The sequence below is a fragment of the Sorex fumeus genome, unplaced genomic scaffold (genome assembly GCF_029834395.1).
Source record: "Sorex fumeus unplaced genomic scaffold, SorFum_2.1 ptg000039l, whole genome shotgun sequence".
NCBI lineage: Eukaryota > Metazoa > Chordata > Mammalia > Eulipotyphla > Soricidae > Sorex > Sorex fumeus.
This window is the reverse complement of record NW_026606096.1, coordinates 6,588,048-6,600,430: the sequence shown is the minus strand read 5'-3', so window position 1 is coordinate 6,600,430 and position 12,383 is coordinate 6,588,048. Positions and strand designations below refer to the sequence as shown.

General features: G+C 39.9%; 1 protein-coding gene and 1 non-coding gene across 3 annotated transcripts in view; both read right to left on the bottom strand.

The window, feature by feature from the left end:
• Positions 1–201: 201 nt before the first annotated feature.
• Positions 202–12,383, bottom strand: part of PIWIL2 (piwi like RNA-mediated gene silencing 2) — a 96,023-nt gene continuing 83,841 nt past the window's right edge. The window contains exons 20-22 of one of the 2 annotated variants that reach the window (XM_056119130.1): positions 2,556–2,809; positions 1,519–1,626; positions 202–358 (exon numbers count right to left, since the gene is read on the bottom strand). In XM_056119130.1, the coding sequence (XP_055975105.1) occupies positions 202–358; positions 1,519–1,626; positions 2,556–2,809 (519 nt within the window). The remainder of the gene's footprint in view (positions 359–1,518; positions 1,627–2,555; positions 2,810–12,383) is intronic. The other variant, XM_056119131.1, reaches the window with a different exon arrangement.
• On the bottom strand, positions 5,436–5,544 carry LOC130028496 (U6 spliceosomal RNA). Its single transcript, XR_008793220.1, has one exon. It is a non-coding gene; the product is annotated as a U6 spliceosomal RNA (small nuclear RNA).

Here is a 12,383-nt window from a genome sequence, read left to right as displayed (position 1 = left end):
CTTTCAGAGTGGAACTAGCTTCTTGGTGATACCAGATTTAAGAGAAAAAAAAAAACAAGGAAAAAAAGATCTTATTCTACTAGTTGAAGAAAGGGAAAAAACAACAACATAAAATTCCCTTCATCTTTGTTGGTCCCACACAAGCTGTAGCCCAATTGAGAAGTCTGACTTCTCTAGTCAGTCCACATCCTGGTGTTCCCTTCACAAGAAGAACAGGTTCTCACACAGCTGGATGGCTGGTTCATGATGCAAGATTTGTCCTGATAGGAAAGCTAGCTTGTGGGCATACTTGCACGGAGCTGGAACTCTAATGGTACCAGGCCAATTCCAGTACATGTGGCACAGTTTGAAAGTCAACCTGTATGTCAAGAAGAAAATATGATCTTAATCACCTTCCACTTTCAATTAAGGGCATGACTATATACATAAAAATCAAATGGCGTATAACTACTTTTCAGCAATTCTTCAGATTGAAGAATACACAATGAAGCTTTTAGGAACTGCTGTTTTTCTATTGGAATGCCATCTATCTTTCGTTTTTGCAAGTTTGGATATGTATAAATTCCCTTTTGGTTCATCCTCCTCCATTTTCATACTAAGATAAAACAAGGGTGTTCTATTTTTACTCAAGAAAGGACCTCAGAAAAATACTTACATACTTGGAGCATAAACCTGAGCTCCAAGGTTCCAGTCTAACATGGCAGCTGGTATCATGCTACCATAATCATTTGGGCCAATTTTTAGAAACAAAAATGCTTCAGAATGTACCTCCATTAGTATTTGCAAACTATTCAAGAACGATGGTCAGGGGACTATGTGGTGCCAGGAATCTAACTTGAGGCACCTGTATGCAAAATATCACTCCTGGCCTTGAGCCATTTCCCTGGTCCCCAATTCAAGTAATTTTATTTTATATTGGAGCAGCCTCCCAAGGGGTGCTCAGGAGGCCTGAAGGCCCTTCCTTATAATCTCAGCTAACCAGACAGGTGGTTCACTGCTAAGGTCCAAGGATATAGTACTACTCTAGCTGTATGGTACCTGAAATTACCTGGACCGCCCTGGCTGTGCTCAGGAAACATGTGGTACCAGGGATCAAACTGGGGTGGGCTCATACAAGGCAGGCACCTTAACCCTTGTTATCTCTTTATCCTCTCTACAGGTAATTTTATTATTTATTTATTTATTTTTGCTTTTCGGGTCACACCTGGCAATGCTCAGGGGTTACTCCTGGCTTTGCGCTCAGGAATCACCCCTGGCAGTGCTCAGGGGACCATATGGGATGCTGAGAATCAAACCCGGGTCGGCTGTGTGCAAGGCAAATGCCCTACCAGCTTTGCTATCACTCCAGCCCCACAACAGCTAATTTTAATATACAGGAGAATTACCCCTCAAAAAGATACCATACATGAAAGACATGAAGAAAGTCAAGGGATAAATACTCTTGAGGACGGACAGTAAGTTCATTTTAGCTGTCTGCTCAGAGTGATTTATAAGTGAGAAAAAGTAAGGTCAGCTCACCTCTGCATATGATCAGGGCTCAGGTTTGCAGTATTAAGAACACAGACATAATGAGTAGGAATGCCACAACCCTGCCGTACATGATGGGCAAGAAGGTAGAAATCCACCCTAGAAAGGAAAAAGCACAAGACAGTGATATAATTGGTTTTGAAAAACAGAACTAGAAACAATCTTGAGAATCCTTCTAGTTTCTGCAGTTGAGGCTCAGAGAAGACAAATGACTGATCAAGGGTATAGAGAATCAAACTGGGATTAGAAGTCAGCGGTCCTGACTCAAGTTTTTTAAGAATGATGGTATAAGCTACTACCTGGGAGGCTAGAGAGATAGTACAGGGATTAATGCAGGTGTGTTGCATGTGTCTGGCCTAGCATTGCATATGCCCCCCCAAGCACTGCAGGGGCCACTCCTGAGCACAAGCTAGAAATAGCCCCTGAGTACCACTGAATGTGCCTCCCATCCACCATAAAGTAAAAAAAGAAACACCTGGGCCTGAAAGACGATCAATGGGCTTAGTGTATGCTTTGCCTGCAGGAGTTCCTGATCAGTCCTAGAACTGCATAGTCTTCACTAGTAGTGACTTAAGCTCCAAGCTGGGAATAGCACTGCCAGGTGTAGTCCCAAAACAAAAAACAAAGCACAAAAACTAGCTAACTACCATCTATATAAAGATTAAGCATGTATGACCTTAAGAAAAGAATTTATGTTCAGTATTTTATATTTAAAAGGTAAAAATGCTTTATTATTAATTTTTATAGCTTAAAAATTTTTATTTTTTTAATGGTAAAAATTTCTGAGGATTTCATTCTGCCTCTCTCCAGGCATCTTCGATTCCCTGATGTATCAAGGGAATAACTTCTTAAACGTGTTCTTTTTTCTTTTTTGGTGGGGGAGTTTGGTGGTGCTCAGGGATCACTCCTGGGGACTTGGGGGACTATACGAGGTGCCCAGGTTAACTGTGCAAGGCAAGCACCCTACCCACTGTACTTCTGCTCCAGCCTTCCAACATACTCTTGCTGAAATGTTTTTCTCCACTTACCACTCACAGCTTGTTATTGTATGATCTACCACCGTTCCAGGGGAGGGAGTCACAAAGTGTTCCGCAGCAGCCAGGTACAGATTGGTGCTGATTTTCTTCTGCACGACAAATACTACCATCTTGGGCTGGTAATTCTCAAAAGCTTCAAAACACTTCTGTAGTTGAGGAATCTCATAGTTGGCAACTGTCTTAAGTTGGCCGTCAGACACTCCATCACGGTACACCACAATCTTCTCGGGGAGACAGTGGTTCACCTGAAACAATACTCTGATGAAACTCATGGGAACTGAGGATAAAGACCACAGACAATGAGAGACTTATTCAATATACACTTTGAGACAGATCCCATTGATAGCTGGGTCCAAGGCCACTGTGTCAGAAAAGTAGACAAGAAAAACTGTATTTTTCTAAATTTCCTCAGGGTAGTAAAACAGATTTAGTAGAGCAAAACAAGTTATGAGTCACTTACATACATCTTATAATTATTGTGCAGCAAGTAAGAAGAAATGCTAAGAAAATTAAAGGCTGAATCAATCTTCTTTTATATGGATTTAAGACTAATTGCTGTCTAGACAAAGAATAAGGTGAACAAGGAAGAAATTCAAACAAAAAGACAATATAGCCCACAGGATTTATCATCTTACATTCTTATGTACAGCAACATCCAAAGTTGCTGACAAGGGAAAGCTCTCTTTACTAAATAGCACCCATATAACGAACACGGTATAAAATTTTTTTTACTGTAACCTCAAAATCAGCAAGAAATTATTGAATTTGTTTGTGGACTCAAATAAAATTAAATACTGGCTTAAATAATTTTGAATAATAATTTCCCCCACTTAAAGAATATAATTATTACAGGACAGAGAGATAGTACAAAGGGTAAGGTGTTTGCCTTGCACGTTTCCAATCCCCAGCCCTCCATACCATCCCCTGAGCCTGCCAGAAGTGATCCCTGAATGCAGAGTCAGAACTAAACACTAAGCACAGCCAGGTGTGCCCCCAAAATAAAAAAAAGAACATAGTTTTTATGTTCTAGTTGTGTTCAACAGTTCAAGAGAATAGTCTGTTTCATTTTAAACTACAAAGGGGGTGCAAGAGTGACAGTACACAGATAGGGTGACTGCCTTGCATTTGGCTGACCTAGCTTTGATCCCCTGCACCCCCATATGGTCCCCTGAGCACCACAGGAGTAACTCCTGAGTGCAGAGCCTGGATTAACCCCTGAGCACTATCAGGTGTGGCCCCAAAGTAAAACAAACAAGCAAACAAAAAACTAAGATTACTTGAAAGTGCTTTGATTTAATTCGCATTTAGTGAGTTTGATTCTAGGCAAACGTGGTACTTTCTTGTTTTTTTGTTCACAATTCCCCTTCCAAAATGATGGGCTTAAGGGATATTACAGGGAATATGCTGCATATTTCTCACAATGCTGACCCATGTCCAATCCCATCATAAAGTATGATGCCCTACATACACACTGCTAGGAGTGATAAGGTACAGCCAGTAGAAAGCCCTGAGCATGAGGTTCACACATTTGTGTGGCCCCCAAAACAAAACCAAAATTATCACTGAATGAGATATGCATATACTATACAGTCTTCACAGGTAACTAAAACGAAAACTTCTTATTTAAAAGAAATCTTATAGATGATACTTTATAAGCAGTTCCCTTCTTTGATCTTGCTGCTTTCATCTTTAAATGTAATCACCAGGGCCAGAGACATAGTACAAAAGGTAAGGCGCTTGCACTGCACGTGGCCAACCCTGGTTTGATTCCTGTCACTGCATATGGTCCTCCAAGAACTGCCAGGGGTAACTCCCGAGCAGAGAGCCAGGAGTAAGCCCTGAGAAACCCTCGGTATGACAACCCCCCTCCAAAAATAAAAAAGGCAAGACAATAAGAACATTGTTGCACCAAGTACTTATCTCCATATTGCAAGACTGGAATTATTACCCCAGTTTGTACTTTTTATTTTTGTGTGTTGATTCTGCCCTTCTCATCATCTATTTTACATTTTGGTAAGACCATTTCAGGTCTCTCATCAGACTTCCAATAGATTACAGTTTAGAGGTCCTGAATATCTTCCTCCAAACCAGGGTTTCTCAACCATAGTACTACTGACAAGTAGAGCTGAATAATTCTATTTTTAGTGGGCAGACACCATGGGATGTTTTGTAGCATCCAAAAAGATGCCAGCAGCAATTTCCCCAGATCTGATCCAAAATGTTCCTAGCTATTGCTCACAGAGTGGGTAAAACTAACCTGCAGCTGAGAACCACTGCACTAACCAAAGGATAGAGAGATGATTAGGGCCACACTAGCAGAATGCACCTCTCTTTGCTCTGGGATTCTGAACAGAGAATTAAAAACACTTGAAATTTGGCTCCTTTGCAATGGTGCCTTTTCAGAGCCCTGCTCTAGAATCCAGATCGACACTCATTCTTCTTAACAGTCTTCTGAGACTCTCTATGGTCTTATCAATTAATCCTCATTCTACTAAAGTTAGCACACTTTTGTTCCTTTGAATCTGAATAAGAGTCTGTCTAGGTAAAGTAATCTTGGTGAGATGTTCATTTCATTGAGTTTTTCCACTATATCCCACCATTGCCTTCGGGCCTGAAGGGTTTCCTCTGATAAGTCTTCTATGAATCTTATGGATGATACTTTATAAGCAATTTCCTTCTTTGATCTTGTTGCTTTCAGCATTCCATCTCTATGGTTTCATCATTCTGATTAGGGTATGACTTGGGGTATTTTTATTTGGATTTCTTTTAGCTGGTATCCTTCAGGTGTCCTGGATTTGGGTGCACACACTCTTCAGCTCTGGAAACTCTCAGCAATGATGGCTCTGACTGTTGCTTCTTCATCAGGGTTTTAAAAATATGGAACACTTCACAAATTTGCAGTTATCCTTGCACAGGGGCCATGATAATCTTCTCTGTATCATTTCAATTTTATGATTTAGGGTTTAGTCTCCAGCACCCCATATGGTCACCTGAGCACTGCCAAGAGTGACTGTTCCCTGAGTGCAGAGCCAGGAGTAAGCCCTGCGCATTACCAGGTGTAGCCCCGGAACAAAAATAAGCAAAAATCTTGGGAGAGTGACATAAAAAAAAACAAATGTTCTCAAAACCTAGATATCATAAAGGAATAAGTAAACCTACAAAAACAGGGAAATAAATTTTTCACTCCATGGAAACATAAACATAGCATCTCAGGAAAAATTGTACTAAAAGAATTAGCAGGCAATTCAGTTAAATAAAGAAAAGTAAAAAGATTCTAGGGAGAATTAATTAGGAACAAAGGCCTGGATTGTAGCTAGACAAGAGGCAAGGAATTATTGGAGACCAATTTGAATGACAAATCAAAAGACCACTCTGACAAATGAGATTCCCATACTATGTTTAAGAAAGTTATAAAGAGATCACTTCCAGTTCAGAATTCAAGACACAGAGGTTATGCCTGAAACTCCCAAAAACCACTGGATGTGGCCCTGTAAAAAGAAAGAGAAAAATCTTTATTCTGATAACACCAGAAATAACAAAATAATATAAAAACCACACATACACATACATGTGGGACTACCAAAGACCAGCAAATTCAAGAAAGCCTTGATAAACTGATATCCAAAGAAAAAAAAAGGTTTTATAGAAGGGCAGTGAGTTTCTGAAGCTTCCAAAAGACAAATTCTGGCAGTATGGGTAATAAGAAAAAAGGTCTCAGGTCAGAGAAATTTTACCAAGAAGAGGCCAGATAGAATGCTGGAGAGATGATTCAAGAAACATTCTCACCACCTTGACACACTTTACAGGCATAATCAGACTTGTGTTAATTATTTTGGAATGCTAGAGAGCAGATGTTTTCAAAATTATCTGGCCAATTGACCCTTTTCAGAACAAAAAAAATCACTCAGCACCCTCCAGAAGTCCACTTCTTTTTAAGCTAAAAGAATACACCCTTCTCCCTAACTGTACCTGAGGCTATTATCAAGCCCCCAACATTTCAGCATGGGCTGGGAGATAGTTACTAGGAAACACTGTCAGCTGAAGTCTTGTACCCTCCACAGGAAGATGTGGAGAATAAACTGTGACTGATTTCAATCCATTTTAGCTCTAGGCCTTTAGCAAAGGTCCACTGTCCAATCCTCAGCTACACTGTAGGAGCCTGTCCAAACACTAGGGTCTGTTCTCTACCTCACTTATGATCACAGAGCTGAAGACAGGCTGGTGTCTGTCACAGTACCTCCCAAGACTTGCAAACAGCTTCCTTCCAGGTTAAGAAAATTTAAGGGATTTAAGAGATTGGTAACATTTACCTCTCAGTTTTCCTATTTCTTCTTTTCTCTTTCCTTCTCTGGGAGTGAGAAATTAAGGATTACAAATTTTAGAAAATTGTTTATATCTCTGGAGCATATAGAGTGTGTGCCTTGCACGTGACTGACTTGGGTTTGATCTCTGGTACCCTATATGCTCCCCCAAAGGCCCACCCAGAGCTTTAAGTCAGGCGTAAACCCCGAGCACCACTGGGTGTGGCCCTAAAACATCAAAAAACAACAAAAAAGATATTCCTAAAAGTTATATGCATTAGGAAAATTAGGATGTGACCATGTATGCCCAGGAAAATACTCAGAAAAGACACAAGAAGAACCTGTGTTTACAATGCAGGATGAACCCCAGCACAGATAGCCTACAACAAGAAACAAAGAAAGAAACTCAGCAAAAGAGCTTGGGAAGCAGAAAATCCCATCTCTGTAATTATCTGACTGAAAGTGCCATTTCCAACAAAAAAGTAACAGGGCACACAAAGAAATAGCCCATGCAAAAGAAAAAAAAATAGTCAACATAAATTAATTGAAAAAGACCTGATAGAAGTTACACTGACCAAAGAAATTAAAACAACATGGTCCCCTGAGCACTGCTAGGAGTGACCCCTGAACACAGACCTGGGAATAGTCCTTGAGCACTGAGCTTGCCTGTCACTCAGGAAGTGTTCTCGAATTATGGGAAACTTACAGCTGAGCCCCTTGAGCTATTTCTTTGACCTGAAACTGCCAAATCGCTTTGCAAAGTAGCTACGTCATTCTATAATGCTACAGCAATGAAAGTTCCGATTTTACCACTTTCATTTTAGTGATCTTAATGTATGTGAAGTGATTTCTAATTTTGTATGTAGATTTTCCAAGAGAATTTTTAAACCAGCTTTAAGTTTACAAAAAGAAAAAAAAACCCATAGGAACATTCACAGGGACTCTTTCCCTTTCCCCCAATTACCCTTATTTATATCATATTAAGGTAAGGTGACACGCTTCAGAAGCTCACAGTTTATATTAGGGTTCACTCAGTGTTATGCATTCTATAGATTTTGACTAATGCATAATGTTTTATACTCACCATTGTAACATTACACACAAATATATGTGATACTTGTCCTAGCTCTTCATCACCTTCCCAAACTTTTGGAAACCAATAATCTTGCTTAGCACAGCGGTAGGGAGTTTGCCTTGCACGCAGCCAACATGGCTGACTCGAGTTCGATTCCTCCGCCCCTCTCGGAGAGACCGGAAAGCTCCCGAGAGTATCTCGCCCTCACGGCAGAGCCTGGCAAGCTACCCGTGACGTACTCGATATACCAAACACAGTAACAACAAGTCTCATGATGGAGACGTTACTGGGCCCGCTCGAGCAAATCGATGAACAACGGGAGAACCGTGACTGGACCAAGTTACCTTAGTTTTATTAGTCCTAGAATATATTGTATGGATCAGATGGTATTGGCTTTTTAAAATTGATATTTTATCACATCTTCAGAGTTCCTTAATGTCCTCTTATAGCAGTTTGATAACACTTCTTTTTAATGTTAACTGCTGAGTTAACATTCAACTGTTTGGATGTATCACACTTTATCCATACCATACAGAGGACATGTTGGCTGCTTCCAAATTTTGGCAATAATGAATAAAGTTATTAATATTTGCAAGCAGTTTTGTTCTCCAGCACCAGGAGATGAACCCAGGGCCACATACATGTGAAATATGCACTCTACTTCTGAGCACCCCAATTGTGCAAGATTTTCCATAGTTAGTTTTCAACTCATTTGCGTAAATACCAAGGAGTACAATGCATGTTATTATAGTAAGAGTATGTTTAGTTGTACAAGACCAAAGTTATGTTCTGTTACATAAGACCATTTTGCATTTCTCCACTAATAAATGAGAAGTTCTGGAAGTTTTCTTTTTTTTCTTTCTTTTTGTATTTTTTTGGTGCTAAGGTCTTACTCCTGTTCTATGTTTAGGGATTACTCCTGGAGGGGCTTGGGTGACCCTATGTGTGACCACCCTTCTGGTGGTCATTGACAATCCTTGGTGTTACTTGGCTTATAGCTACGTCTTCACATTCCCAATGCCTTCTCACTCTGTCTCTGTAACCTAATTTCACTTTTTATACTAAAAAATACAGTATCAGGGATTGAACTCAAGTCAGCTGCATGTAAGGCAAGCACATTAACTGCTGTACTATATCACCTGCCCTCAAGCAGGTTTTTTCTTGTTGTTTTAACTTGTAATTCCCTATTGACAGGACTTATGACATCTTTTCAAATGCTTATTTGTCAAATATATAATTCCCTTAGTGAAAGCTGTTCAAACTTTTGCCAATATAAATATTTAATCAGGCTGTTTGCTTTCTTATTGTTCAATTTAAAGCGTTCGTTGTATATTTTGTGTAACAGCCCTTTGGCAGAAGTGTGTATGATTGTATTCTTATTTCCATATTACTCAAAGAACCACAAACCACATGGATTAGTCTCTCAGTTGAGAAAGCAGAAGTACAAAACTAGAGTTATCAACAGAGCAATGATTTCTCCAAAAACTCTAGGAAAGAATCTATCGTTGCTTCTTCTAGCTTCTGGTGGTCATTGACAATCCTTGGTGTTACTTGGCTTATAGCTACATCTTCACATTCCCAATGCCTTCTCGCTCTATCTCTGTAACCTAATTTCACTTTTTATACTAAAAAATACAGTGTCAGGATTCATTATAATCGAGTATGACCTCTAAACCTGATTTTATCTGCAAAGACAGACGTTTGTTTCTTTATGTACTAGACACAAATTTGGAGAGGAGTACTGAACTGAATATAGTCAAAGGCATACATACTTTGGGGAATGGGTGGGTCACACCCAGTGGTATTTCAGGTAATTCTGGTTCTATTCGCAAGAATGATGCCTGGTGGTGCTCAGACTGAGGTGACAAGGATCAAACCGGGGTGGACTGCACACAAGGCAAGCACCTGAAACTCAGTACTATCTCTCAAGCCCTGCTTTGTCAGTTTTTGAGGACTTTTACAGCAATATTCATGAGAATATTGGGTATAACACTATCTTTACTAAGGGGTCTTTATCTGCAGAAGTCTTTTAATGTGAAGTCATACTCGGTGATTTATTTCCTTAATGACTAAGGATATTAAGTTCTTTTCTTGTGCTTTGCATATATCTGTGTATATGTGTGTGTGTGTGTGTGTGTGTGTGTGTGTGTGTGTGTGTGTGTGTGTGTATTCCTTGGCAGAAAAGTTTTTTTTTTAAATGTTTGCTTCCATTTTTCCTTGCTGGGGAACTCCACAAAGAGGGGCTGTCATGACAGTCTTAGTACATGCAGTCTATGCTGGGGTTTCAACTCATCAGCTGAGTGCTTTGGGGTTTTGACTCATGGCCTTATATTTGCCAGATGAGTGTTTTAAGCCACTGAATAATTTCTAGTTCTAAATGATCATTTTTAATTGGGTTATTTGCCTATGTTGGATCTCAAGAGTATTTATATCACTATATCACTGTCATCCCGTTATTAATCGATTTGCTCGAGTGGGCGCCAGTAATGTCTGCATTCGTCCTAGCCCTGAGATTTTAGCCGCCTCTCCTTACTCATCCTTCCCCAAGGTGTCGCACTGGAGGTTCTTTCAGGGTCAGGGGAATGAGACACATCACTCTTACTGTTTTTGGCATATCAAATACGCCACAGGAACTTGCCAGGCTCTGCCTTGCAGGCAGAATACTCTTGGTAGCTTGTTGGGTTCTCGGAGAAGGAGAACTAGACTATAAGAGGTCTTCCAGAAGCTTTGTTCTATAGTCTCTGGATATTGGCCGTTGATGGTATTTCATGGCGTTGGGAGCAGTTTGTGGATGTGACTGCCTAGCTACTGGAAAATGGGGGAGCTGGGTGGAGGAGGCCCAGTCCTGATCCAAACAGGCTTGGAGATTTCAGCCCTGGGACCCACGCACCTGGGTTTCAAATAACTTTTCTTTCTGCTAGTGCATTTTAAAACATTTTTGGTTTTGGGTCATTCCCAGCAGTGCTCAGGGTTTACTGCTGGCTCTACGTTCAGTGACCATGGGACCTGATGGGGTGTTGGGGATTGAACTCAGCTGCATACAAGGCAAGTGACCCTGTCTGCTATATTATCTCTCTTGCACTTAAAAAAATTTTAATTTTGATTAAGTCCATTATGTTTTACTTTTATTTGCTTTGAGTGTCATAATAAACTGCTTTCTAATCAGCAATTGATCACTAAAAAACCTATGCTATCATGGATTCCTTAGATTTATCTCTGATCCATTTGGAGTTAATTTTTGCTTAAACCAACTTGAATCTTGAAAAAATTTACTATAGTTTAACAGGGTTACAATTTTTTCAAGTTTCTGGTGTTAATGTACAAAGTTACTACTCACCCCTAATATCCAAGTGTCCTAGGCCCCCCAACCCACAATCCCTACATCACCCTAGTCCAACACTCCTCTCTCCTAATACTGTCCCAATTATTCAACAATTATAGTTTCAGTGCATATTGTTACCTCTCTTAGCACCACCTCTGTACTTAAGACCCCCCACTTACGTTTCTGAGTTATTCCCCCACTACCTGTTTTTTCCCCACAGCTCCAATATAGCACTTTCAGGATTGTATTCTAGTATCTGGGGTTTATTATTGATTAGTATTGCCCATATCCTTGAATTAATATTGTTGGAGTGCCTATCCTACCAAAGGTACCATACATATTTTTTGCAGTTTCCGTCAAATCCTGATGACATTCTTCAAGTAATTGGAATGAACAATAAATCTGTATGCTAATATGAAACCCCCCAAAAATAGCTAAAGCCATCCTGAAAAAAAATAGGGATGTGTATTTCCTGACTTTAACTATAATATAGAGAACTATATTAATCAAAACAACGTGGTACTGGATTAAAGACAGGATAACAGTCCAATAAAAATCCCAGCGATGAATTCTCAGATTTATGGACAGCTAATCATGCATTAAGAGGAGCAAGAAAAGTCTCAACAAATGACATTGAGAAAATAGGATAAATAATAATTAATAAAACTGAATCCATCTTTCACACCATATATAAAAATAATTCAAAGTGGGTCAAAGACCTAGGTATTAGACAGCAGAAACCATAGATACACCAAGAAAAATATAAACAGAATCTCCAGGAGCTGGAAATCAAAGAAGCATTCAACGACATGATTCTGGCAGCAAAATTCCAGCAGCAAAAGTAATAAAAACAAAAATTAGTCAAAGGGCCCTGCCACAGAGGCAGGGTAGGATGGGGGGCTGGGGGGGGGGGGGGAGGGATACTAGGATCATTGGTGGTCGAGAATGGGCACTGGTGGAGGGATGGGTACTCGATCATTGTATAACTGAAATCCAAGCACAAAAATTTGAAAGTCTACAACTGTACCTCAAGGTGTTTCACTAATAAAAATTTAAAAATTTTACTCAGAGGGGCTGGAGCAATAGCATAGCGAGTACAGTGCCTTGCATGAGGCTGACCT